The sequence below is a fragment of the Delphinus delphis genome, chromosome 1 (assembly GCF_949987515.2).
Source record: "Delphinus delphis chromosome 1, mDelDel1.2, whole genome shotgun sequence".
Lineage (NCBI taxonomy): Eukaryota > Metazoa > Chordata > Mammalia > Artiodactyla > Delphinidae > Delphinus > Delphinus delphis.
In genome coordinates this window covers 358,634-382,594 of record NC_082683.1, presented here as the reverse complement: position 1 = coordinate 382,594, position 23,961 = coordinate 358,634, and the positions used below count along the sequence as shown (strand labels likewise).

The following is a 23,961-nucleotide window of genomic DNA, read 5'->3' as shown; positions in this document are numbered from 1 at the left end:
CTCACCCGAGGCCTCCAGCCTGCACTCAGCGCTCTGCCCTGGGACCTGGCTGCACCCGGGGGGGCCCTCGCTCGCTCACTGGGCTCGGCCAGCGTGCCCTCTGGGCTCCGTGTTCAGGCCACTCCAAGCCCTGCATGACCTCGGGGCCCTGACCCAGGTCATCGAGGTGCTGGGTCTCCGGCCCGGGGTGCCTGAGCTCACCCAGGAGCTGACGCCTCCAGCAGCCTGGGGCCTCCCCCGGCCCGGCCCTGGAGCTTGGTGGACACAGGCTGGGGAGCCCGCCTGGGTATTGGCAACTCCCACACCGGTGCCTGTGTGTGCCGCCATCAGCGCGCCTGCCCCTCGGTGCGTCTGCCGGAGTGTCTTGTGGTGCACGCGGGCAGGCCTGGCGGGGGCCGGGGCCCTGGGGACCAAGGGCCTTTGTTCGGGAGGATTTGGGTGCAGCCCTGCTGTGGGGCAGTGACTCATGGGCTCCTCTGGTGCGATGACATTGGTGTTGCAACAGCTGGCGTCACACGCACTGGGGCAGTGGGGCAGTGGCCAGGCCAGGAGAGATGGCCACCTGTGCCCGCAGCCCCTCCGGGCGGCTGGTGGGACCCGGGCGTGTGAGAATGGGACTGAACAGGAAGGGGCATCACGGGCAGAACTCCGCCTCTGAAGCGAAGCGTCTCCAGGAGCAACCCCTGCTGCCGCCCCGCCGCCCCGCCGCCCACACCGGGCCCCGCAGCGGGATCGGCCTGGCCTTCACTGTGGAGGCTGCCCGCTCTCGCCTCTGGGGCCGGAGGCGCAGGCTGGGGTCCGTCTGGGAACACAGTCAGAGGGCTGGACACGGTGACCCAGCACTGCTGGCCGGGCTCGAGCCTGGCTCTGGCCATCCGCCCGGCACTCTGTGCGGGACGGGGTGGGCGGCTGTAGCCGGGGGTGCCGGGCCCCCTCGGGGGCTGGGCCGCCGAGACCCTCAGATGCCAAAGGAGGGAGGGGCCGGGGCTGGGGTTTTTCCTTCTCGGGTCACTGGGCCGGGTCAGGCCCTGGGTTAGTGGGAAGTGGGAGCTGGACGAGGGCCCTCCCTGGGCGCCTGTCCCGCCGGCAGGGCCGTGGAGGTTCGGTGTTTAGAGGACAGAGTCAACCTCTGTCCGGTCCCCATGGCCACCCTGGCTCCTGGCTCCTCCCCAGCCCTGAGCGTCACCCAGCACCGTGGCCAGCTGAGCCCTGCCCGGTGGACCCTGCTGGCCGGCCAGCAGGCATGACCCGGGGCCAGCGGCAATGGGGTACCAGCTGTGAGCCCAGGGCATCGTATGGTGGGAGGGTCCTTGATGTCCTGCCGAGTGGCCAGGTCAGAGACGGCCCCCTGCTAACACCCTTGTCCCCACTGCCCAGGCCTCCTAAGGTCCAGGGTCCAGCTGCCCACCTGGCCACCAGAGCCCCCTTCCCAGGGCGGGGGGTGTGCTCTCGGGTAGCTGCCATCTCTAGGCTCCAGTGGAAACCCCTCTGTAGAGACCCGTGACCCTACCACCTCCTAGGTTACCCCCAGGCCCCCACTTCCATCTCCTGGGCAGACCTCATCAGTCGGGTGGCGTTGGCTGGACCCGGGGTGCCTGCTGGTGCTTGGGCCGGGGGCCGTACCTCTGCCCTGTCTTCTGACCTGGCCGACTGAGGCTGACATCCAGAGTGGGGTCAGGCCTTGCCCCAGCGTCACAGGAACTGCTCACCTTTCCTGATGTCACTCATTCCTCGCGTCCTGTTCTGGGGCTCCAGGAGCCGGGAGGGGTATCAGTGGAGACTCGGCCGTTGGCCACTGGCCTCCCCTGGGACTCCCACCAGACCCGGGCCCTGGGCAGAGCCGGTGCTGCAGCCACGATCTGCGGGATGTCCACAAGGTCACACTGAGCGTCTTGCTGGTCACTGTGGCCCGAGCAGAGGACTGAGGCTGGCCGCCTTCCACTCCCCTCCTGCTCTCCTCTCATCACCCATCCAGGGCCCCATGGCAAGGGAGGAAGGGTGGGGTGGGTTCCCGGGACCCCCAGCCGAGGAGGGACCCTGGGGACGCGTGGGGTGGCCGGTTGCCGTTTGCTCTGGGGGATCCCTGAAGCGGTCAGCGCCGTCGGAGGGGTCGCCTGGCCGCAGTGTGGCCGTGGTGGGCAGTGCTGCCTCTGTGTGAGGCCGTGAGGTCTGAAGGGGGGCGTGCTGGGGAGGGGTGGGGAGCCAGTAGCACCATCCACAGATGGGGTGGGGTTGGGGGGGGCGGAAACGAGGGGTGGGGCCTGGGGGGCGCCCGCAGAGGCCGGGTGACAGGTGAGAGGTCTTCTTCCAACTCCCAAGGCTGTGGGGACGGTGACCACAGGGGAGACCCAGGCCTGGGGGCCTGGACAGGTGGGCGGGGCGGCCTTTCACCGCCTCCCTGGACTCATGGTGGGAGAAGGATGTCGGCTCAGCCCAGAGCGTGTTTATAAGAAGGAAGAACAGCCCGTGCCCTTCGTCAAGCCCCTGGAACCAGAGCGCAAGCACCAAGGAACGGCTGGATGTGACCTTGACCTTGGGGTTCTCAAGTTGCTCCGGAGGGGGGCCCCGCTGGGGGCCGGGCAGCTGGCCTGCTTTAGGCCTGTCTGCGGCAGCTGCTGTGGGCTCCGTGGGGCCCTGAATGGCAAGGGTCAGTGGTCTCACGATGTGGACAGGGTGCCTGGGGCAGGGGGCCCGAGAAGAGGGCTGGCCGCCCCTGTGAGACCCTGCGGATACGGGGCTGAGACCCAGTCCACAGGGGCGCGGGGGGCCCGATGGATGGAGGGAACGTGGGGCCAGGCAGGTGAGGCACAGGCTGCGGGGATCCTGGCACGGCCACTGCGGGCCTGCCCCCAGGTGGCAGGGTCTGTGCTGAGCCCTGGGACGTGGCGGAGGCTGGGCTCAGCCAGTGGCTGAGGGCTCTGGAATGCCCCGGCAGGCGCCCGCCCAGCACCCAGAGTTGGGAGGACCGGGCAGGTGGCGTCGGAGCTGTGCTTGTCCACAGGGAAACGGGGTCTCCCACAGTCTGGGGCCTGCGGCTGAAATCCAGGGCTCAGCAGACTCTGCGACTCTGGGTGGAACCCCTGCCGGTCTCCTCTGGGCCTCGGGCCGGCCACCGGGGCACTTCTGGGCTGGCAGCTGCATCGCTCCGGACTCTGCCCGTTGGCACAGGGCCTCCTCCTTCCTGGGTCTCTGCTTCCTCTTCCTACGAGAACACAGTCATACTACAGTAGGGCTGCACCTGCTGTGCTCACCTTAGTTACACCTGCAAAGACCCTACTTCCCAATCAGGGCACACTTGCAGGTCCTGGGGGCTGGGACCTGACACGTCTTCTGGGGGACACACAGCACAGCCCGTAGCCGGCCCCTGAGAACCTTGACCACAGCTAAATATGGGCCCCACCCAGGCAGGTGGGTGGACGGAGAAGGTCCAAGGGGATGGGGCCACGTCCTAGGAGGACCCACACGCAGCAGCACTTCGTATCCTGAGGCAGCCGCCCAGGCCCATCCGGAGGACACAGGGCTGGCTGAGCCTGAGCCATGGCTTCCGGGCACCCAGCAGCGCCAGCTCTGCCTCCCGGGAGGCGTCTTCCGAGCAGTTGGGCCCAGCAGGCGGCAGGCAAGGGGCTCCTGTTTCCCGGGTCGGTCTCACTCCTGGGGCAGCACAGACCCCGGGACAGCCAGGTACACAGGTGAAGGCCGGGGGAAGCGCGAGGCCGGGGGAGCTGTCGGCAGGTGATCTGGACGGGCCTCCCCGAGGACAAGGAAGGGATGTTGCCGTGAGCAAGGGCTGGTGGAGGCTCAGGGAAGGAGTGAGCCTGGCGTGGAGGGCAGAGGAGACTGCAGCCAGGGGCCCCGGAGAGCAGCCTGAGTGAGGGGAGGTGACGGGGGCAGCGGCTGCAGGGCCCCCGGTGCCCTGCTGGCTTCTATCTCTCTCTCTCTCTCATCTATTTAGTTTACTTTTTGGCTGTGCCGCACGTTTTGTGGGGTCTTACTTCCCTGTCCGGGGGTGGAGCCCGTGCCCCTGCAGTGGCAGCACGGAGTCCTACACGCTGGGCTGCCCGGGAAGCCCCGTTGCTGGCTCTTCCTGCCCCAACTGCCAGGCTGGGCATCTCTGGGGTTCCCCGCGGGCCCCCAGCAGCCCCACTGCTCAGTGGCTGGTTTGGAGGTGGTGAAGTAGGGCCAGCATCTTGGGGGCTCCTGCATCTCCCCCTCCCCATGTCTCCCTCCCAGACCCAGCAAGGGGCTTTCGGCATAGAACCCCCAGGGTTACGGCGCTTCAAACACCAGGGGTCTTTGAATCTGAATGTTTCTATTCTTTTTTTTGGTACGCGGGCCATGTGGGATCCTCCCGGACCGGGGCACGAACCCATGTCCCCTGCATCGGCAGGCGGACCCTCAACCACTGCGCCACTAGGGAAGCCCTGAATGTTTCTATTTTTATCATGTGCACATGAGGCTGGAGGACATTCCCGAGGCCAGAACTTACTGGCTAAACCTGGTATATACAGCGACACTGGGGGGTGGGCAGGGAAGGGAGGACGCCACCACCCCCTGGGATGAGTCAGGGGCTGGCTGAGCACATAGGGACAAGGGGACAGCTGGGCCACTATCTCTTCCCAGCTCCAAATTGCACACCAGCCTGCACTGTAGGGTCCGGAGGCCGGGAAGCCCCAGCACCAAGGGCAGGCGCACCTCTGGGCTCACTTGAGGGGAGCCTCAGCCCCTTTCTGTCCTCGGGTCTCTTCTGGCAGCCATGTGTCCTGGGTGAACCCCTGGCCTCCACTGCGTCACTGGTCCTGCTAACTCAGCCACACCAGGTGGACCCAGGATTTGGAGGTCTGGAGAGGGCCCACCTGTGGCCGTGTGGCGAGCCCAGCAGTGCAGTGCCACAGGCCACCCCCCGTGCCTGGGCCTTCCTGGCAGGCACCGTGTCCTCTAGGTTCTTGGGTCCCACGTTTCTCTATTTTATTAATTAGTGATATCGTGTCGTATTTTTAACTTAAACTTTGAGTTTTGGGTCCCCATGGGCTGTTCACCACTTGAGGTGTCCTGTACCCTAAATTCCCCCAGAAAAGCCAGTTTGGTGGTCCGACTTCCCATCTCCTAAGGACCTGTTGCCTCCTGAACCCGGGACAGCCTGGGCTCGGCCCCTGGTCCACAGGGCACCCATGCCCAGATGGCGTGGACTTCATGGGAGGTGCAGACCAGGAGGGCTGCCTGGGAGGGGGCGCCGTGGCCGGTCCGCATGCAGGGGATGGTGCCAGCCGGCAGGGAGGGTGAAGGCTTGGCCCCCGCCTGGCCAGGAGAACCTGCCGAAGCGGACAGGGCAGGAGCAGAGAGGCAGAGGCTGGAGGGCAGACTCCTCCAGACCGGTGGCAGGCTGGGCTCCGTGACGCCCACGTGTGGCCCGTGCACGGGCTCCAGGACCACAGATGGGGTGGCTGTGGGTCCCTCTAGGAAGGGATCCTGGCCTTCAGCTCCAACATGCTGTCTGACATCTCCTCAACCACAGTGTGGACGGGCACCGTCAGCCCAGGCTGTGTGATGTGTTGAAATTCGGTGTTTTGGGTTGAACAGTATGAGATTTCCATGTCTGTGGGTCAAAACTGGTTGCATACTGGCATTTTCACGTGGTTCAACTAAACGCTAAAGCTCACGGTGCCCCACCCCCAAGACAGGCGCCTGGAATTTTAGAGTTTTTACCAGGGGGGCTTGGACGTCGGTGCCCGGGAGGGATCTGAGGGTCCAGTGGCTCTGCCCTGGCCATGTGAGCCTCCGCAGGTCTTCCCATCACTCTAGGCACCTTATCCTGTTCTGAGAAATGGACATGTGTGCCCACCAATTCCTCCGATAATCCCGGGGTTCAGATGAGACATCCCAGGACCATCATCCCAGACAGTCAGCATCCCTCAGCACTCACCCAGTGGAGGGCAGGGCCCCATCCAGCTCACCCTGGTGTCCCCAAACCTTCAGCCACGCAGTCAGTCCTGGCGCAAGGCTCACCACATCTCATAATCAGAGCCAGGTCAGAGGTTGGGGCCTCTGCTGTCCAGCCTCTGCCTTCTCAAGGCAGGAGAATTGTGGTCAGGTCACCAACCATAAGACTACCCCCTCCTTTATGGACTGAGACCCAGACTATTTATTTATTTATTTATTTATTTATGGCCGCCTTGGGTCTTCGTTGCTGCGCACGGGCTTTTTCCTAGTTGCAGCGAGTGTGGGCTACTCTTCGTTGTGGTGCGCGTGCTTCTCATTGCGGTGGCTTCTCTTGCTGCACAGCACGGGCTCTAGGCACGCGGGCTTCAGTAGCTGTGGCTCGCAGGCCCTAGAGCGCAGGCTCAGTAGTTGTGGCGCACGGGCTTACTTAGCTGCTCCGCGGCATGTGAGATCTTCCCGGACCAGGGCTCGAACCCATGTCCTCTGCATTGGCAGGCGGATTCTAAACCACTGCGCCACCAGGGAAGCCCCTGAGAGTTCTTGATATTCTTCTACCTTTAGACAAAAATAACCAAACCTGTCACTATGGATTGACTGTGCCCCCCAAATCAGACGGAGGCCCCAATGCCCTGGTGCAGTGGCGTCTGGATCAGGGTAAGGGGGCCCATGAGGGGATTAATGCCCTGCTAAGAAGGGACAGCAGAGAGCTCGCCCTGGCTCCCCCCCCACAGCACAGCAGGAAGGTGGCCCTCTGCACACCAGAACGAGGGCCTTGACGGAACCCGACCACGCCGGCACCCCGATCACAGGCCCCCAGCCTCCAGAAGCCACAAGAGAGAGCCGTCTGATGTGTAAGCCACCTGGGCCAAGATACCGCTCCTAAAATGCACAGCCTGAGGGCTCGGGAATGGCAGTAAACAGGTGAGTCAGAGACTTGTGCCCTCCTGTTCCTAGTGCCCCAGAGCCTGGGCTGCAGGCAGGTGGCAGCACAGCCCGGACCCAGACAGAAAGTGCAGAGTTCTCACACCCCCAGCCTGAGAAGGGCTCCCCGTTTCCCGGGAGCCACTTTATTTGACTTCTGCAATGACCACAGTGCTCACTTTTCACATTTAACGGGGAAAAGAGGAAGCCCCAACCTTCTGGGGACGTGCAAGGGTGCCACGAACTCCTGCTGTCCCCAAGGGGACATGCCATAGCAAGGCTGTCTCAAGACAGATTTTGGGAAACCTCGTCAATGCTTCCAGAAACACTTGCCCTGGGCGGCCGAGAGGAAGCCTTAAAGAAAAGTGTTTTTAGAGAGAGACAGTGGGGTCGCCTTCCGTGTAAACAGAAGAGAGGTGGATGAGCTCTTCCATGTCTCAACTCTTAAGCAGCAATGCGTCTACAACTCAAGTTGGAAAAACTGATTAACCCACAAATTCCAAGTTCTCGTAGAAAAATCCTCTCTTGAATACCAAAACATGAGACCCCCCCAACTCTCAACTCAAACGCTTACCTTCGCAAATTCACAAAATTTATAAATAAATAGCAGGCAAGCTCTGAACTACACGTACCACGAATTCACTCCAGACAAACACACAGACCAAAATACCACGAAAGGTAACTTCACATAAAATGAAGTTAAACCCTAGACGTACATGTGACAAGGGTTACCAGCAGGAGACGCAAGAGGTGACCTAACCGCATAAAGCAACAGTAACTTCTATAAAAGCTGTTGGGTTGCATCACATGGCGAGTGTCCAAGTGCCAGGGCCCAGTTAACAGCGGTCACAGCCCTCAGCAGGTGCAGGTGGATGGTCAGTGCAGTGGAGGCAGGACACGACATTGTCCCCAGCCCTGGGGGGTGGGGCATTTTTCTTTGGGGTCATGTCCTGCAAGGCCTGTCAGCTCCATCCTCTGGCTCCTTGGTGCCGGCCTGGGAGAGGACAGTGTGTGCTCAGGCCCCGCGGGGCTGCCTGCGGACTCGCCCACGTCCAGGCAAAACGCTAAAATCCAGGGACGGGACATTTCTGTCTGACAGGATGCTGGCCGCAGACGCAGAACAAGATGCCCTCGGGTAGGCTGTATGGGCGCTTAGCGGAGCCGGGGCTTAGGAGGTGTCCACTGCTGCCTGGTATCTGGCCCATGGTCACCAGGTAAACTGGGTCCTCTCGAGGGCCGGCCTCATGCTAACGACCAGCCAGAAGCTGTCAGCTTCACCAGTGGAAGGCCGGCGGGCGGCCCCCAGTGACTCGGTCCAGCCTCCACACACCACCACGAGCGGCAGAATGGCTGCGCAGGGTCTGGAGCCGGGCGTCCCAGCCCTGCTCGGGGCGGTCAGGGGATGCCCTCCTTCCTCTGGCAGCACTGCGAGGGCGGCGCCGACCAGTCGTAGACGTAAGACAGGCGCAGCTGCACCTCCCGCTTGCACAGGCGGCCCTCGCGTGCCAGCGTCCGGTGCTTCTCTAGCATGTCCTCCAGGCTCTGCTTGTGCGTCACCAGGTACTGGTTGTTGCAGCCGCGGGACTTGTACTCGGTGTCGAAGCGCGGGTCGTGCTCGCGCTGCACGTCCACCGGCGCCAGCCAAGCGCCCAACGACACGTCCTCGCTGTGCCAGGCGCGCAGGTACTCGCGGCTGAGACGCAGGTAGCGCACGAGGTCGGCCGAGAGCACGTACCCGCCGCCCAGCGCGTAGGGCAGGTAGTAGTCGCAGAGCTGCCAGGCGGCCTCGCGCCAGCGGCCCCCGGGCCGGACGCGGCCGCGGCCCGAGAAGAAGCCCCAGTAGAGGCGGCGGCGGCGCGCGGGGTCGCGGGCGCGCAGCTCGGCCAGCAGCGCGTCCAGACGCGCGAACGAGTCGTCGTCTGCCTTGAGCACGAACTCGAAGGCCACGTGCTCGTCCAGCCAGGCCAGCATGGCCAACACCTTGGCCGTGAGGTTCTCGTACGCATCACGCAGCGCGGGCAGCAGCAGCAGGTCGCCGTGCCGTGCCTGTTCGCGCTCCAGGGCGCGCCGCTCGTCGGCGCCCAACCCGCCGGTGCCCACGGCGAAGCGCGCCCACACGTCCCCGGGGCCGCCGCGCCGCGCCGCCAGCCATGTGCTGCGGACCACGCTGCGCCGCTCGGCCGCCCGCGGCGCGCTAGCCACCAGTACGGCCAGAAAAGCGGCGGCGCGCGCGGGGCCGAAGGGCGCGGGCGCGGCGGGGTCGACGGGCGCCCTGCAGCGCGCCAGGTAGAGCAGCGCAGCGCCGCCCAGCGCCAGGGCGCTCAGGCCCAGCGCCGTTCGGTGCCGCCACGCGCGCCGCAGCAGCTTCATGGCGCGGGGAGCGCCGCGGACCGCGCCGTCGGGCTACGTGGACCCGCGTACGCTCCTCATTGGCCGCCCGGGAGGGCGGTGAGGTCGCTTCCGCCCGGGGGAAAGATGGCGGCGCCGGCATCGGCGCGGGGAGGTCGCACCGCCCTGCGACCCGCCTCTTCCCGGAAGAGTGATGGCCGCGGCCTAGGAGGTGGCCCGTTGGAGGCGTCGTAGGCGCTCGGGTCGCGCACGGTGGATCCTGGGTGCGGCGAGGGAGGCCGGTGAGTGAGGGTCCCAGGACGTGACAGCCCCTTCCCGGCCCCGGGGCGGTGGGAAGGCGGCGCGCCGCAGGCCGACGGGGCCTCGGGCGGCCGGCATCTGCTGCCGGCCCGGCCCCTCGGATGCCGGAGTCGGGGGTCGGTGGAGCCGGGTCGGCGGCCGCGGCCCCGCCGTTCGGGGGGTGGGGAGGGTCCGAAGTCCGGGTGAGGCCCGGGACACCCGGCTCGGCCCGGGGCAGTCGTTGGCAACGCCGTGTGCGACTCCTGAAGCCGAGGACGGAGCGTTTAGAAAAAGTGTTTGCGTTTTAACAACGATGTTCTTACTCGTTTCACCAGAGCGGGCACCAGGGCTGTCCAGGAGTCCGGGATGGGTCCCCCAGTCAGCGGGGCTGACCCTGCTCTGAAATCTCTTCCCCTGGGGCGGGAAGTGAGCGGCTGACTCCTGTGCTCACCACGGTACAGAAACGTTGTGAATGGAGGGGAGGAAGTGCCCGACCTTCTGATGCCTACACGGTTATTTTGGGGTTACTCTTTGTGCAAAATATCATGTAAATAACATTCCCTGTACTGCCTATCAAGCAGAATGTGGGATTGACTGCTTTTCCCAGAAGAGTCCAGTCTGTTCGGTGTTTATGGCCACCAGTCAGCAGAGTGGCGTTAAGGCCAGGAGGACGTTGTCTTGGTTTGCTCGTGGGCTTGGGGAATATATGCATCGTGGCAGAGCAGAAAGGCCTGCTGTGTGGACAGTGTGATGGGTGCTGGGGCGGTGCCCTCAGAGAGGGACAAGTGGAAGTTCCAGTAAATGTGGTTCAGGGGACGGTGACCACGCAGAGAGCACAGCTGGTGGGTTCTCGTGGGTGTGGGGAGGGTGCAGGTCCTCACAGACACGGAAGGAGGGACGTAAGGCGGCCCTTCCGTGAGAGTTGCGCCTCCAAGGAATGAGCCAGCTGAGCTGGGAGAGCAGGATCTCGTCCAGGGGTCCAGATAGCGCCTGGGCCCAGAGGACCTGAAACCGACGGAACGCGTCTCGGGTGATAGTAGAGCGAAGGGTCTTCTGTCTCGGCGCAGAAAAAATTCACTGAGCAGCAGAGTGACAGGTAAGGAAAAGAGTTTATTACTGTAGGACGCCTGTGAGAGATACAAGCGGGCAGGCGGGGAGCTCTGCCCTGAGAACTAAGCTACATTTTTATAGCGGAAGGAAAGTGGGCAGGGGAGAAGACCACCTTCTTCCTCATTCTTGAGTAGACGTCACCCTTCCATCACCAGTTCCTCCTCCTTGTCGGGCGGGGGAGTTTTCTTGTCCCTACGCGGTCAAACTGGGACTGTCATGGCGCAGCGGAAATGAGCAGAAAGGCGGTAACACATACTAAAATGTGGGAAATCGTCTCAGGCTTCAGTGTAGCGCCACCTCGTCCTTATAGTTTTGTTTTTAGCTTGCGCAGAGGAGCGTGTCTTAGGAACCATTAACTTACTGACCTTAGCGGGCAGGATGTGGGTCTCATTCCCCCATTTTATCGTCCCGGGGCATGTCTTGTGCTTATGTTGCGTGGTTTGTTGCTAAGCAAGCCTGCTTGGTTTTGTGGTTAAGCAAACCTGCTTTCTAGAGTGATCATTAACTTACAGGGGTCTCCCACACGTTCTCCTTCATGGATGAGCCCTTAGTGGGATTAACTGTTTAGTCACTTGTTTTGTCCCTTTACCCTGTCCTTGTCAGACCGGCTGAGGTGTCCCCGTGCCAGGGGAGGCGTTGGTCAGGAGCGCGCAGGGTACAGAAGAGGCATCAGAGAAGCAAGTGGTGGCGTCTGCCAGCCGGGGAGGGCCTGTGGCCCTGGCCTTGGGCTGCGCTGCCAGCCAGCACAGGTGCCTGCTTGGCCTGATGGAGGGCACCGTGGTTCGAACCCCTTGTGCCTCACCTTGGACACCACCCTGGCCTGGGGGGCTTCCCTCTGCTGCTCCCTGTCAGGCCGGCTGGAGGGGGGCCTCCGCGGCACCTGGGAGGGCCGGCAGGCGTTTGCTGGGTGGACAAGCTCCAAGAGGAACACGTTAAGGGCAAGAAGGTCCTGAGGAGCGCAGTGGGGAAGTGGGGGGGGGCCTGGAGGAGGAGCCGTGGGGGCGGGAAGGCAGGCGGCCCGGGGTGGGCAGCAGATGTGGGAGAGGCCGGGTGGCCGAGTGCTGGGTGTGAGCGCCTGTGGCCCTGGGGTCCCTGACGTGGACAGAGGGTGGCCTTGTTCCTTCACCGCCAAGCCCGGGCACGCCCAGGGTCACAGACTTGCTGGGCACTCTGGCCTTCTCGGTGTTCGTGTGTGAACGTGAGCAAGGATGCCTGTGTCTGTGTGTGTGTGAGCACACGTGGGCGTACGTGTGGATGCGTGCCTGTGTGTGTGTGTGCGTGAGTGCACTTGTGTGTGTGTGTGTGCACAAGGGTCGTGGAGGTGGGGAGGGGGAGGGGTGGTGCCCTGCCCGGTGGGTTTGGGCTTCGCTGGCACCAGGCGCTCACAAAGCCTTGGGGCGGGGAGGCCGAAGCTGAGGCGGGCAGGTGCCTTCGTCAAGGTCCCGGAGCTCGTGAGCGCTGAGCCGGCATCTGGAGAGTGAGTTACGGTGACTCTGGGGCCAGCCTCCAAGGACAGCCGTGCTGGGGGCAGCTCGGTGGGCCTGGAGAAGGGGCAGGGTTAGCGGTGCAGGGCGTACCTTGAGGCAGGGCCACCTCATCGTAGTTGGAGGGGGGAGTGGAAGAAGGAGAAAACAGGATGCCCAGCGTAGGTCCTGGAAACCAAGGACTTCTATTTCGTGTTACAAAGTAAACGTCTCTTTAGAGAAGTGTTTGCTGGGGCTTCATCATCTCATGGCTCTGCACCCTCTTCGTGGACCATTAAGTGCTGGCTGGGACCGGGCAGCCTCAGGCTGCTGGCCGCAGGCAGCTGTGCTGGCTCTGGGGCCTCCCGCGTTGCCCTGGGTGGTAGGCGGGCTGTGATCACCACCTCCTCACCTGCCACCCCCCTTCCCCAGCTCCCGGCCACACTCGCAGGCCATCCTGCAGCGCAGACCCCGGCAGCCATGACCTCCAGGCAGGCTCCCCTCTGTGGCCTGGCCCCTCGCTGCCTCTGGCTCCTGGGGGCTGTCCTTCTGATGGACGCGTCCGCCCGGCCCGCCAACCACTCGTCCGCTCGGGAGAGAGTGGGTAGCAGGGAGGAAAACGAGATCCTGCCTCCGGACCACCTGAACGGGGTGAAGCTAGAGATGGATGGGCACCTCAACAGGGATTTCCACCAGGAGGTCTTCCTGGGCAAGGACACGGACGGCTTTGAACAGGACGCGGAGCCCCGGAGGAGCCGGAGGAAGCTGATGGCCATCTTCTCCAAGTAGGTGCTGCTGGGGCCTGTGGGGGGGCGTGGGGGGCTGGCCTCGGCCTCCCTGTTGGTCCAGTCCTGGCTCTGCGCGGCGCCGAGGTGACGAGGCCCCCCTCGGTGACGTGCTGTGGAGGTGGTGCTGTAACACGAGCTCCTGGGAAGTTGGCAGCGTGGGAGCCGCGAGGCGGCAGCCCTGAGCTGCGCCCTGTGTCCGGCGGGGGCTCAGAGGGCGTGGGGAGGGCTGCGTGGGGCAGAGGCGCCAGCACCCTGCTGCCCGTGGGACTGGTCGCAGTGCCAGTTAGAGGCAGGGCCCGTGGGCGCGGAGCTGCTGCCGGGCACGGTCGGCCGTCGGCTCCGCGCCGCCATCAGCGCTCCAGTGAGCGTGTGCGGACGGGGCTGTACTGTTCTGCTGGCCTGGAGCCACGACAGGTTGAGGTGATGGGCGGACAGGGCCCATGGGGCAGGTGGTGGGGAGGGAGAGGGGTTTGGCCCGGGGACACCAGGCGGGCCAGATGGGTCTGCTCTCTGCACGCGTTGTGGGTTAGGCGCCCGCAGGCCATGGGCTGGTCCGGGGCTCTGCCTCAGCGCCGGCCTGGCAGGTCTCAGGCTCGGTACTGGCGATACGGTGGCCGCCAGGGTCATGTGCCAGGACGCACGATGGGTGGCTCTTGGTTCCAGAAAGGAGACTGACTCTCTCGTGGGGGGCTGTGCGTGCACACAGGGGTCACGCGGCCGGGGGACCAGCTCTGGCAGCATCCCCGTCGGTGAAGTGGGGGACCAGGGGCGGGGCGGCGGCCCCCCGAGGCGCCTAGCCGGCCGCCTGGCCCCCTGGATGTGCCCTCTTCAGTTTGAGGAACTGATCGTTGTCAGCGGCTGAAGTGACCGAAACCTTGTCCGGCGCCCAGACCTCACTGTCTCGTGAAGCCGGGAAGGAAGCTGTGAGCGGGGCCACAGGGCACGTGGCTTCTTCCAGGGATCAGCAGGGCAGCCGCGTGCACCAGGCCGAGGGGACCCCCGGAGTGGGGAGGAGTGGTGACAGAGCCTCCCTCGCAGCTGCTCTGGGAGTGGGAGTGGGGTTCAGGTGCAGAGAGCAGATCACCGGGAAACGCAGAAGGCCGGGCTCCTGGGGCCGTTGCAGCTGCGCGGCTGCATCCGCCCGTGTCACGTGTCTTCCTTATACGTCCCGTGTCTAACAGGTTTGTCATCGGGGAGCGTCTAGCCCGTGTTCACCTTCTCAGTCGGCCCCCCCCCAGAGCCGTCCCACTTGGAGGTGCCACCGTGGGCCCTGTGGGGCCCCCTGCAGCTGCTGTTGCCTCCCCTGCACCCTGCCCGGGGCAGATCAAACACGTAGCCTCAAGACCTAGGTTGCGTAGCACCTCTCAAGTGAGGTTTTTATTCTGGAGTGGTTTTAGGTTTACAGAAAGATGCAGACCGAGGCACACTGTGGAAACTAGTACACGACGGTGCTCCGTTACTGTTCCCCGCGCTCCAGGCTGCAGGTCACGCGCTGCCCCAGGGTCCTCGTTCTGCCCGGGGTCCCATCTGGGAGGCTACTTTTTCGTGACCTTGACGGTTTTGGGGAGGACCACTCAGGTGTTTCGTAGCGTGTCCCTGATTTGGGCTTTGTCTGCTGTGTTTTCTTCTGGTTAGACAGGGGTTGTGGTTTATGGAAAGAAGACCCCAGAGGTGAGGTGGCGCTCTCGTGACATCACATCAGGGCACCTGACGTCCGCACGACATCACGGGGGCTGTCGGCCTGGTCACCTGGCTCAGGGGGGATCTGCCAAGGAGTGTCACTCCTTGTCCTGTCCTCCCGTCTCTCTGGCAGCCACTCAGAGGGGCGGCCCACCCTCCCGGGGGTGGGAGCGAAGCTCTGGGGAAGACCCACCGTGTGGTCTGGACTCCCGTAAGGAGGATGGACGCGTGGGTGTCGTCTGCACTTTGGTGGGGACGCAGCTCCGCGCTGTCGGTTTGGCTGCCCACCTCGTTCCAGCCTTGGCCGCCAGGACCTTGTCGTTGCCCACCCCTCCCACCCCCCGCCCCTTGTGAGCGCTTCCTTCCTTTCTTGCACTGCCAGCCACGCCAGCTTCCCTTCATCTTGTTGTGTTCCCGCCTCAGCCCTAGAATCACCCAGTTCTCTGGGGAGCGCTGGTTCGTTTCATGGGAGAGTGGGATTTAGAAACGAGGACCTGGCAGCGGGTGTGGGCGTTGCTGCTGGGGTGTCCTTGCCTGTAGTCCTCTCCTATGTGTGTGTGTGCCAGCCCGTGCATACACGTGTGTTCTGACCCGTGTCCACTGGTGTGCACTAGCCATGCACACAGCCACACATGCACGTGAGTGTGTGCAGAGTGGACAGCTGCCGGCACACTTGCACCTACAGCTGTTTCTTTGTCTCGCTGGCTGTGTTTGTGCGAGTAGACACGACTGTGCTCCAGTGTCTGAGCTCCAGCCCTGTTACCAGGGACTCCTCGTGAGTTCCAGGTGTGTGGGTCTGTGGACCCCGTCCTGCGGCAGGGGGGAGACTTGTTCCCCTCGCTGTGGTCCCGAAACGGATGGGGTAGTGACACTGCCCAGCGTCCTCCCTGATTCCCCCACTGTGTCCCCCACATCCCCCCGACTTCTCCTGCGTCACCGTTGGGTGGGATGTGTTGCTGTTCGTGGTGGTTTTGTGGCTGCCTGCAGAACGCCTGTGGCCATCCTTCTGTCCGTACACCCGTCTGTCGGGGTGCTGGAGGCCTCGCCTGACACGTCTCGTGGGCCTGCAGGGTGGATTTGAACACCGACAGAAGGATCAGTGCCAAGGAGATGCAGCGCTGGATCATGGAGAAGACGGCCGAGCACTTCCAGGAGGCCATCGCAGAGAGCAAGGCGCACTTCCGAGCCGTGGACCCCGACGGTGACGGTACGGCCAACCTCGCCCTGACCCTGGTGGCCTGAGGCTGCTGGCGGAGGGCGGTGCCTGGAGGTGTGTGCGGGGGCGGGGCTCCAGGCCGAGGGCCCAGGAACGAGGAGGTGAGAGGCAGGAGGGGTCTGCAGGTGCTGCCAGGGAGACAGATGCCAGCTTGCCGTGCAGGCGGGGACCACGGGGCTAGGCTCTGTCGTGAAGCTTGGAGCCGTGTTTTGCTGCCCCTGCCTCTACAGATGCCCTTAGCACCAGGATTTTGGATTGATGGTTTAAAGTAACTAGATACATCTTTTTAAAACGTTCAGTGTTGGGACGCCCCTGGCGGTCCAGTGGTTAAGACTCCTCACTTCCAATGCAAGGGGCTCGGGTTCGATCCCTGGTCGGGGAACTAAGATCCCATGTGCCCCACGGCGCGGGCAAAAAAAAAAAAAAAGCGTTCGTTGTTAAACCTCCTAACAAGCTGTCTTGCTCTTTCAGGCCATGTGTCATGGGATGAGTACAAGGTGAAGTTTTTGGCAAGCAAAGGCCATGATGAGAGAGAAGTTGCTGATAAGATAAAGAATAAGTGGGACCTGAACATCGACGAAGAGAGTAAGGGCTCGGCCTCCCGTGGCCAGCGTGGCGCGCGTGACAGCACAGATGCCGGGAGGGAAGGGGGCGAGGCGGGTGTGGCCACAGCCGGGTGCTCCCGCGGGGCCGCTAGGCAGAGCCCCCAGGATCCCCCAGGTGCCTTGGGTGGGTAGGTGCAGCCGGCGGCCTCAGGTGGGCTTGAGCTCCGGGGAGGAGGTGGCGGAAGCACCGGAAGCGGGTCTCGGCTGGGACAGGTCCTCAGTGCCAGATGAGGTCCGACCCCGGGAGTTGGCAAGGCCAGGGGGGCTCCTGCCTGCGGTGCCTGGAGGCCGCAGTCCCAGCCGGCTCTCCCCTTAGCTTTTCAGAGACGTTCCTTTAAAAACCCGTCTCCCTGGTACAAAATTTGACGCCTTTTAGCTGAGTTCTGAAGCACCACTGAAGAGTTCTCGTGACCTTCACTGGTTACTGTCTCCAGCTCTGTGCCATCCCGTCCCTCCCGGGGGTTCGTTCGCAGCCGGGTGTCAAGTTCAGCTTGTTGGGGGCTTTGTCAGAGCGCCGTGTGCTTCCTGTGTTCTCCTGTTCGGTCTCTACTGGGCAGGTCGTCCCTGCCATTGTCATCCAGTGTGTCGTTTTCTCTTGATGGACACGTGAGTGCCGGATTTTTACTGGGACGTCTCTGTGCCTGTGATGCTACCCTGTTTGTCTCACGTGCACCTGGCCGTCAGGGTTGCGTCATGGCCTCCTGCTGGTGTCTGTGGCCCTTCCCGCGTCTGCTTTGTGACGGCTGGCGCTGTGTTCTTTGGTCCAGGGATGTTCGTTACTGTTATGTGTGTAGACGTGCTGTGGGCGCCACGGTTCTCTGCCAGGGTTGGTGTTTTTGGCACTGGACTCTCGTCTGCCATCAGGTTGCGATCTGTGCCTTGTTTCTGTGTGTGCTCTTTAGTTTTTAGTTCCGAATTTCGCTTGTTCCCTGCTGTGGTGCAGGGAAGCCATTGGCTTCTGTATGGCAGCCTTCCCTCCTGTAGCCTTGCTGTGCTTGCTGAGTGGCTCCAGGAGTTTCTTGTCGATTCTTTCGGGTTTTCTACGTAGGCGGTCGTGACATCGTTGAACAAAAACGGTTTATTTCCTCTTCCCAATCAGTGTCTCTTTCATTCCTTTTCTTGTCTTAGTGCAGCAGCTGGACTTCCCGTGCGATGTTGAAGAGCAGTGGTGAGAAGGGCCATCCTTGCTTTCATCTGAGTTTGGTGGAAAAGCTTCGGCTTTCTCGCCACTATGATCTTAGCCGTGGGTTTTTAGTGGGTATTCTATATCAAGGGGACGAGTCCCCTCTGTTCCTAGCGTGCTGAGAGTTTTCGTCATGAATGGGTGTTGGATTTTGTCAGATGCTTTTTTGCATCTATTGATACGACCACGTGATTTCTTTTCATTAGCCTGTTGATGTGAATATCAGTTGAATTTCAGACGTTGAACCAACCTTGCCTACGTGGGATAAATCCCACTTGGTTGTAACGTGTAATTGTTTTTGTATGTTGTTGGATTTGATCTGCTAATGTATATATATGTTTTTTTTGTTTTTTTTGTTGTTGTGGTGGTGGTGGTGGTGGTGGTGGTGGTGGTGGTGGTGGTGGTGGTGGTAGTACGCGGGCCTCTCACTGCTGTGGCCTCTCCCGTTGTGGAGCACAGGCTCCAGACGCGCAGGCTCAGCGGCCAGGACACGCACCCGTGTCCCCTGCATCGGCAGGCGGACTCTCAACCACTGCGCGGCCAGGGAAGCCCCTGCTAATATTTTGTTGAATGTTTTTGTGTCTATATTCATGCGAGACATCAGTCGGTAGTTTTCTTGTGTCCTTTCTGCTTTTAGTGTTAGGACTCAGAGGATGAGTTAGGAAGTGTTCACTCTGTCTCTCTCCTCTGGAAGGGATTGTGGAGATTGGTATGGCCTCCTTCCCACATGTTTGGTAGAATTCACCTGTGAACCGCCCTTGAGACTTGGTTTTTCCAAAGCGTTTTGTTTTTTATGGGCTACGTAGAGGTTAGCTTTATATCGTGAGCCAGCCTGAATTTCTTGGTAATAGATGGGTTAAGCTCATTTCTGTTTCTATTGATATTTCTTTTTTTTCCTTTCATCTTTCCCTCTGCTAGTGTGGGATTTAGAGACCCCACTTTCCTTTTCTCAGCAGTCACATGACCCTATCTGGTGGCCTGACAGGTGTGAATGGGGCACCCAGCTTTCCAGGTGTGCCCATGGGGGCTGCCCATTGTGGGCAGGGGTTTTGTATCTTACAGCTTTACTTTTTTCTTCTCAGTCCATCGTTGACCGTCTAAGTCAAGACCATTTTACTCTGTTCCGGGCAGTATAGAGGCCTCCTTCCTAGTTTGTGTGGTGTCACCCAGGATTTTGGTTCTGCTGGTTTTTATTTATTTAATTTATTATTTTTGGCTGCGTTGGGTCTTCATTGCTACGCACGGGCTTTCTCTAGTTGCCGCGAGCGGGGGCTACTCTTCGTTGTGGCGTGCGGGCTTCCCATTGCAGTGGCTTCTCTTGTTGCGGAGCATGGGCTCTAGGCGTGCGGCTTCAGTAGTTGTGGCACGTGCGCTCAGTAGTTGTGGCTCGCGGGCTTTAGAGCGCAGGCTCAGTAGTTGTGGTGCACGGGCTTAGCTGCTTCGCGACACTTGGGATCTCCCCGGACCTGGGCTCGAACCCGTGTCCTCTGCATTGGCAGGCGGATTCTTCACCACTGTGCCACCAGGGAAGCCCCTCTGCTGTTTTTTAAAGCCTGTAAATAGGATGTTATTTTCTTCCTGAAATGGTTGTTGGCCATTTATGTTTGTCTCCATTTTGTGTTTCCACTGTTTGTCCTGGGTTCAGACCGTCCCCCGAAGGTGTCCTTTAGAGGTGTCCGGGGGGCCCCTGTCCTCCTCCTGCCAGCACTGGACATTTAGCACTGGCTCCTGGGTAGGTGCTGGCCGTCTGTGCCTGCTTGTCTGTCCTCAGCGCCCTTTCCCTTGGGTGTGTGTGGGGTCAGGACGTGTTCTTCCTGGATCTAGAGCTCATGGTATCTCCATCCGCCCAGCCCTCACCTCACTCCCGTGTGTTCATGAGTCTGGGGGGGGGAGGGGGGTGAGCAGCTCTGGGGGATCAGAAATGAAAAGCGGCTGTCGAGGGTCCCAGAGGAGGGAGAGCGTGGGGGGGGCTGAGCTCACGTGGCCCCCCGGGGCCGCCGTCCCCTGTGCTGCAGACGGGGTCCCTCCAGGCCGCCTCCAGCTTCTGGTGCTGCCAGCGTCCCTGCTTGTGGCCACCGCTCTCCAATCTCATCTCCTCTTACACAAGGACACCGGGGCTTAGGGCCCACCTGAATCCCAGGTGGTCTCGTCTCAAGAACCTTTACTAATTTCACCTGCCAAGACCTTTTTCCCAGATCAGGTCGCGTTCGCAGGCTCTGGGTAGACACGGCAAGGCAAGCCCATGCCCGTCCCACCACTCCTGTTCCCGTGGCCGGGCAGGTAGGCAGTGGGCGATCCTGTAGTTGCCACGGCTCTTCTGTCCTTCTGTCAGAAGGCACGAGGTGTGAGGCCACAGGCGTTGTGTGGGGTTCTCCCCGTCGCGACCGGGCCGGGCCCGGCGTCCCTGTTCCCAGCCGGAAGCTGGAGTTGGGCCCCGGGTGAGGGTGCGGATGCTGCGCCGGCTTCTCCCCGCTCCCTGGCTGGACACCCAGCCCGTCACCGACCACCGGCCCCAGGGCCCCTCGCCGGGCCTTCCCACAGTGGCAGGGGTAGCGGGGATCGCACAGGGGACGCGTGAGTCATACCTGGAAACTGAGTTTTCCCTCAGAGCCCTGCCCGGGACAGTGCACGGGAGGAGACGGAAGGGAAGCAAGTCGTGCCTTTGTTCCCACAGAGCCGGCGGCCCGCTTCCCGGGAACGAGCGGGGGCGGGGCTGTGTCTAAGGGGGTCTGTGTCCGGGGTGGGGGGGGTCTGTTTCGGTTGAGGGTCTGCGCCTGCATCTTGGGGCGTCTGTGTATCTGCGCCCCAGGGGGCTGAGGACCCCTGCGAGGGCCAGGCCCTTGGCCCCGCGTGCCACCACATCCTGAGCTGGCCCCCCTGCACTCGGGCTGCGTGTCTCGGAACTTTCTGGATGCGTGCAGGGGTCCCGTGTGCGTGGGTCCTCACGGATGCGCCTCTCTCTCTCAGCACAGGAAGTCCTGGAGAACCTCAAAGACCGCTGGTATCAGGCGGACAACCCGCCCCCGGACCTGCTGCTGACGGAGAGCGAGTTCCTGTCGTTCCTGCACCCCGAGCACAGCCGCGGCATGCTGCAGTTCATGGTCAAGGAGATCATCCGGGACCTGGGTGAGGCCCAGCCGCGGAGGTCAGCACGGGCCGGTCCTGGGCTGGGTGGCCCGCGGGGGCTGTACGGCCGCTGTTTGGGGTCAGGCCGAAACCACACAAACTGAAAACCTGGCAGCAAAGCCCCGTCAGTTGAGTTTTCTCCGGAGTGGCCTCAGTGGTCCCGCGCCCGCTGGAGTCTTGACGTCTGCCCCCGTGTCCCGCAGACCAGGATGGTGACAAGAAGCTCTCGCTGTCCGAGTTCATCTCTCTGCCCGTGGGCACCGTGGAGAACCAGCAGGGCCAGGACGTGGACGACGGCTGGGTGCGAGACAGGAAGAGAGAGTTCGAGGAGCTGATCGATGCCAACCGCGACGGGATCGTGACCGCGGCGGAGCTGGAGGTGGGTGTGGGGCCCACTGCTCCGGGCAGCGGGGTCGGCCTGGCCGGACACTGGGGCGGGAAGGCTGCGTGCCGCTGGACCCGCTTCCTGCCTCGGGAGTGTCTTCACTGGTGTCGCGTGTAGGTGCTGCGTGGGGCTTGTTTTTCCCCATTGCTGCATGAGTCATTTCATTTTAGCCGGAGCTCTCTGATCCCTGCTGATAGCGGCGGGACCCCCGGTTCAGGAGCTCCTTCCCCTCAGCACTGCCGCCCCGGCGGCCAAGCCGGTCCGTGTGCGTGTGCCCCGCTCCAGGGCCAGCCTTCCCCCTGTCCTGCCCTTCCGTGGGCGTGGAGCTACCCATGCCGGTGCAGGCTGCCTGTCCCTGAGCCACTTCCGGCCTGGCACCCACCTTCCAGAACGTTCTAGCACATTCCCACCTCCCTGCCCCGCAGCTTCTGTCCCACTAGCTCACGGAGTATTTCCAGCAAGACCTCACCTCCTGGAGCCGGTTGTGGTGTCACAGCCCCGCTGAGGCAGGGGTGCCAGCCTGCATGGGGCGTCCTCCGGGCGGGGGGTCTCGGCTGCGTGGCCGGATGCGGGCTGAACGTGAGGAGATGCCTCTGGCCCGGGGCGGCATGGGCTGTGGCGGGGCTGAGCCGGGGCCCTTGCAGGACTACATGGACCCCATGAACGAGTTCAGCGCCCTCAACGAGGCCAAGCAGATGATCGCTGTTGCCGACGAGAACCAGAACCACTGCCTGGAGCCCGAGGAGGTGCTCAAGTACAGCGAGTTCTTCACGGGCAGCAAGCTGGTGGACTACGCCCGCAGCGTGCACGAGGAGTTCTGAGCCGCCGCCGCCGCGCCCACCCCTCCCCCACCCCGCCCCGCCCCGTCCCTCCCGCGGCGCCTCGATTCCCGCGATTCCCGCGTACCCACTGCTTCTCGCTTCCGAGAACTGGAGCCCTTCTGCCAGAGGCACCGGCCACATCAGGGCCTGCGGGCTGGCCACACCGTGGGAAATACGCAGCTCCCGCCGTTTCCTTGAAAACTGAAAGATGAAGGCTTTGCTGGAAACCAGCAGCCGGCGGCTGGGGGGTCGGGAAGGGGCCGTGAGAGCCGCCGGCCCTGTGGCGTTCAGTCTCCGAGGAAACGCTAATACTGGTGACAGGAATCACATTAATTTACTTTGAAATATAGTTTCCTTTTTCTCCCAGCTTCATTTTTTTGGTGGGGAAAAAAACACGTAGACAACTTCGGATGTCTGTGGCCAGGCGGCTTCCACTTGAAGCTTTGCGGTGGGCGGTTTGGTTAGAGCAGGGGCTTGCTAGCGCCGGTGGTCACCTGCGACACGGGGGAGGATGACACGGGGCCGCCAGGCGGGACGGTGTCCTGGTGGGGGACAGGGAGGGGCCGTCTGCAGGGCGGGAGTTGGGGATCTGGGCTGCAGATTTAAAGTCAGGAGCTGGAGTCCAGGCTTGGGTGAGGCCACCTGGGACGGGCTGGGAGGAAATGGGAGTTTGGGGTGGAGGGGGCTCTGAGGATGAGCCCTGGGCCCCCAGGGCGCGGGGCTGGGGGCAGAGAACTGGGGGAGTCCCCAAGAGCCACCCAGAGTCCTGGCCTGGGGCGGGGGGGGGCGGGGAGGGGCGACCTGGGGGGTCAGGAGCCTCTGGCGGGAGGGGTGAGACCTGGTCCCCCCGGCTGCGGTCCCACCACCACACCGGGCCCTTCCCCCAGGGTTGGCACGCCCGCTGGCTTGGCTGGGGTGCGGGCTGGGGGGGTGTGGGCAGTGAGAGTTAAGTGACAAGGGAGGGTCTCCACTCCACATACCCACGAACCTGGCCCCCCGCCGGGCCCCCCTCAGAGCCCTGAGCCGTGGCCCATGGTTCCTCGGTGGACGGCTCACCCGGCCAGGGGGTCCGCACGGGCCTTTGAAGGCCCTGCTGGGGTTGGAGGCTCAGGCCAGGTGGGCAGAGAGGCTGCCCTGAGCTGCCCACGTGACCTGCTTCCGAGCAGCGTGGGGAGGGGCCGGGGAGGGGCCGCCGCAGAATCTGGGCCGGTTTCCAGACAAACAAGAGGAAAGGCTTTTCAGAACTGCGACCAGAAGGCGGGGTGGGAGGGCGGGGCCCGTGGCTCTGGCCGTGTGGGTGGGTGGCCACCAGCAGGTGGGACGCTGGGACAGAGGTGCGGGCCGGCCCCTGTGCGCTGCCCAGAGTCGGGGCCTTGGGCAGGGGGCGGGCGGCCTCCCCTGCCATGGCCCCCATAAGGCATGGGGTGCTGCCCGCCAGACCCCGAGTTACCTCCACCTCAGCAGCTATGGTTTGTCTTAAAATAGTTTTTCTCACTGTCAGTGGGAGACGGGGCACAACACACGCACACACAAGTGTGCACAGCAGGCTGCCTGGAGCCCTGCCCCTCCCCCATGGACCCTCCCTCTCTTTGGAGGCTGAGGGCGACGACCCTGCGGTGGCCCCTGCCCGCAGGCGGAGCTGGCTGGCGGAATTTCCCGCAGGTGGGCAGGGAGCCCCACATCCTACCTGTGCCCCCAGGAGGTGGGGGGTTTCCAGCCACTGCGGGAGGCCTGCATCCCCCCCCCCCCCACCGCCAAAGCTTCAGGTTAACCATTAAGCAGATAATCCTGTCTCGTGGTTCAGATTTAAAAGCACCAAAGCCATACGGCCTCCCTGCCTTGGGCCACCAGGATCAGAGCTTTGCATGAGAGGGAGCATGTACACACGTGTGTGCGTGCACGTGTGCATGTGTGTGCATGGGCACCTGTGCTCCTCCCTCGTGCCCCACGGGGGGCCGGTACAAAGGCCCTCCCCACCTGTCCTGAGGACACGGGAGCTCTCTTTCCTGTCCCAGTGGTGCTGCAGGAACACCCTAAACCTGGGGTGGGTGTGGCGCAGGGAGAGCCTGGCATGGCCTCCAGAGTTTTTAGGGAGATA

The 23,961-nt window shown here is 62.9% G+C and overlaps 2 protein-coding genes across 3 annotated transcripts; one reads left to right on the top strand and one right to left on the bottom strand.

Annotated features, from left to right (window-relative positions):
• Positions 1 to 6,167: 6,167 nt before the first annotated feature.
• B3GALT6 (beta-1,3-galactosyltransferase 6) lies at positions 6,168 to 9,228 on the bottom strand. Its single transcript, XM_060012630.1, has 2 exons — positions 7,575 to 9,228; positions 6,168 to 6,492 (listed from the first exon to the last, which is right to left on the bottom strand). The coding sequence occupies exon 1, from the start codon at positions 9,226 to 9,228 to the stop codon at positions 8,254 to 8,256; it is 975 nt and encodes a 324-aa protein (XP_059868613.1). The 3' UTR covers positions 6,168 to 6,492; positions 7,575 to 8,253.
• Positions 9,229 to 9,362: 134 nt separating this feature from the next.
• SDF4 (stromal cell derived factor 4) lies at positions 9,363 to 22,229 on the top strand. 2 transcript variants are annotated; one of them, XM_060012618.1, is made up of 8 exons: positions 9,398 to 9,488; positions 9,822 to 9,941; positions 12,492 to 12,844; positions 15,598 to 15,734; positions 16,215 to 16,328; positions 20,499 to 20,657; positions 20,861 to 21,036; positions 21,687 to 22,229. In XM_060012618.1, exons 3-8 carry the CDS (start codon positions 12,540 to 12,542, stop codon positions 21,861 to 21,863), a joined length of 1,068 nt encoding a protein of 355 aa, XP_059868601.1. In that variant the 5' UTR covers positions 9,398 to 9,488; positions 9,822 to 9,941; positions 12,492 to 12,539; the 3' UTR covers positions 21,864 to 22,229. The 2 variants fall into 2 exon arrangements, with proteins under 2 accessions (XP_059868592.1, XP_059868601.1); XM_060012609.1 differs by lacking the exon at positions 9,822 to 9,941 and having other exon boundaries at positions 9,363 to 9,488.
• Positions 22,230 to 23,961: the final 1,732 nt, after the last annotated feature.

Excerpts from the sequence above, each read along its gene's own strand:
- SDF4 (XM_060012609.1), top strand. The coding sequence starts at position 12,540 with ATGACCTCCAGGCAGGCTCCCCTCTGTGGCCTGGCCCCTCGCTGCCTC. Across the intron at positions 12,845-15,597 it reads CTGATGGCCATCTTCTCCAA|GGTGGATTTGAACACCGACA; the intron begins GTAGGTGCTGCT and ends GTGGGCCTGCAG. Across the intron at positions 15,735-16,214 it reads CGTGGACCCCGACGGTGACG|GCCATGTGTCATGGGATGAG; the intron begins GTACGGCCAACC and ends TTGCTCTTTCAG.
- B3GALT6 (XM_060012630.1), bottom strand. The coding sequence starts at position 9,228 with ATGAAGCTGCTGCGGCGCGCGTGGCGGCACCGAACGGCGCTGGGCCTG.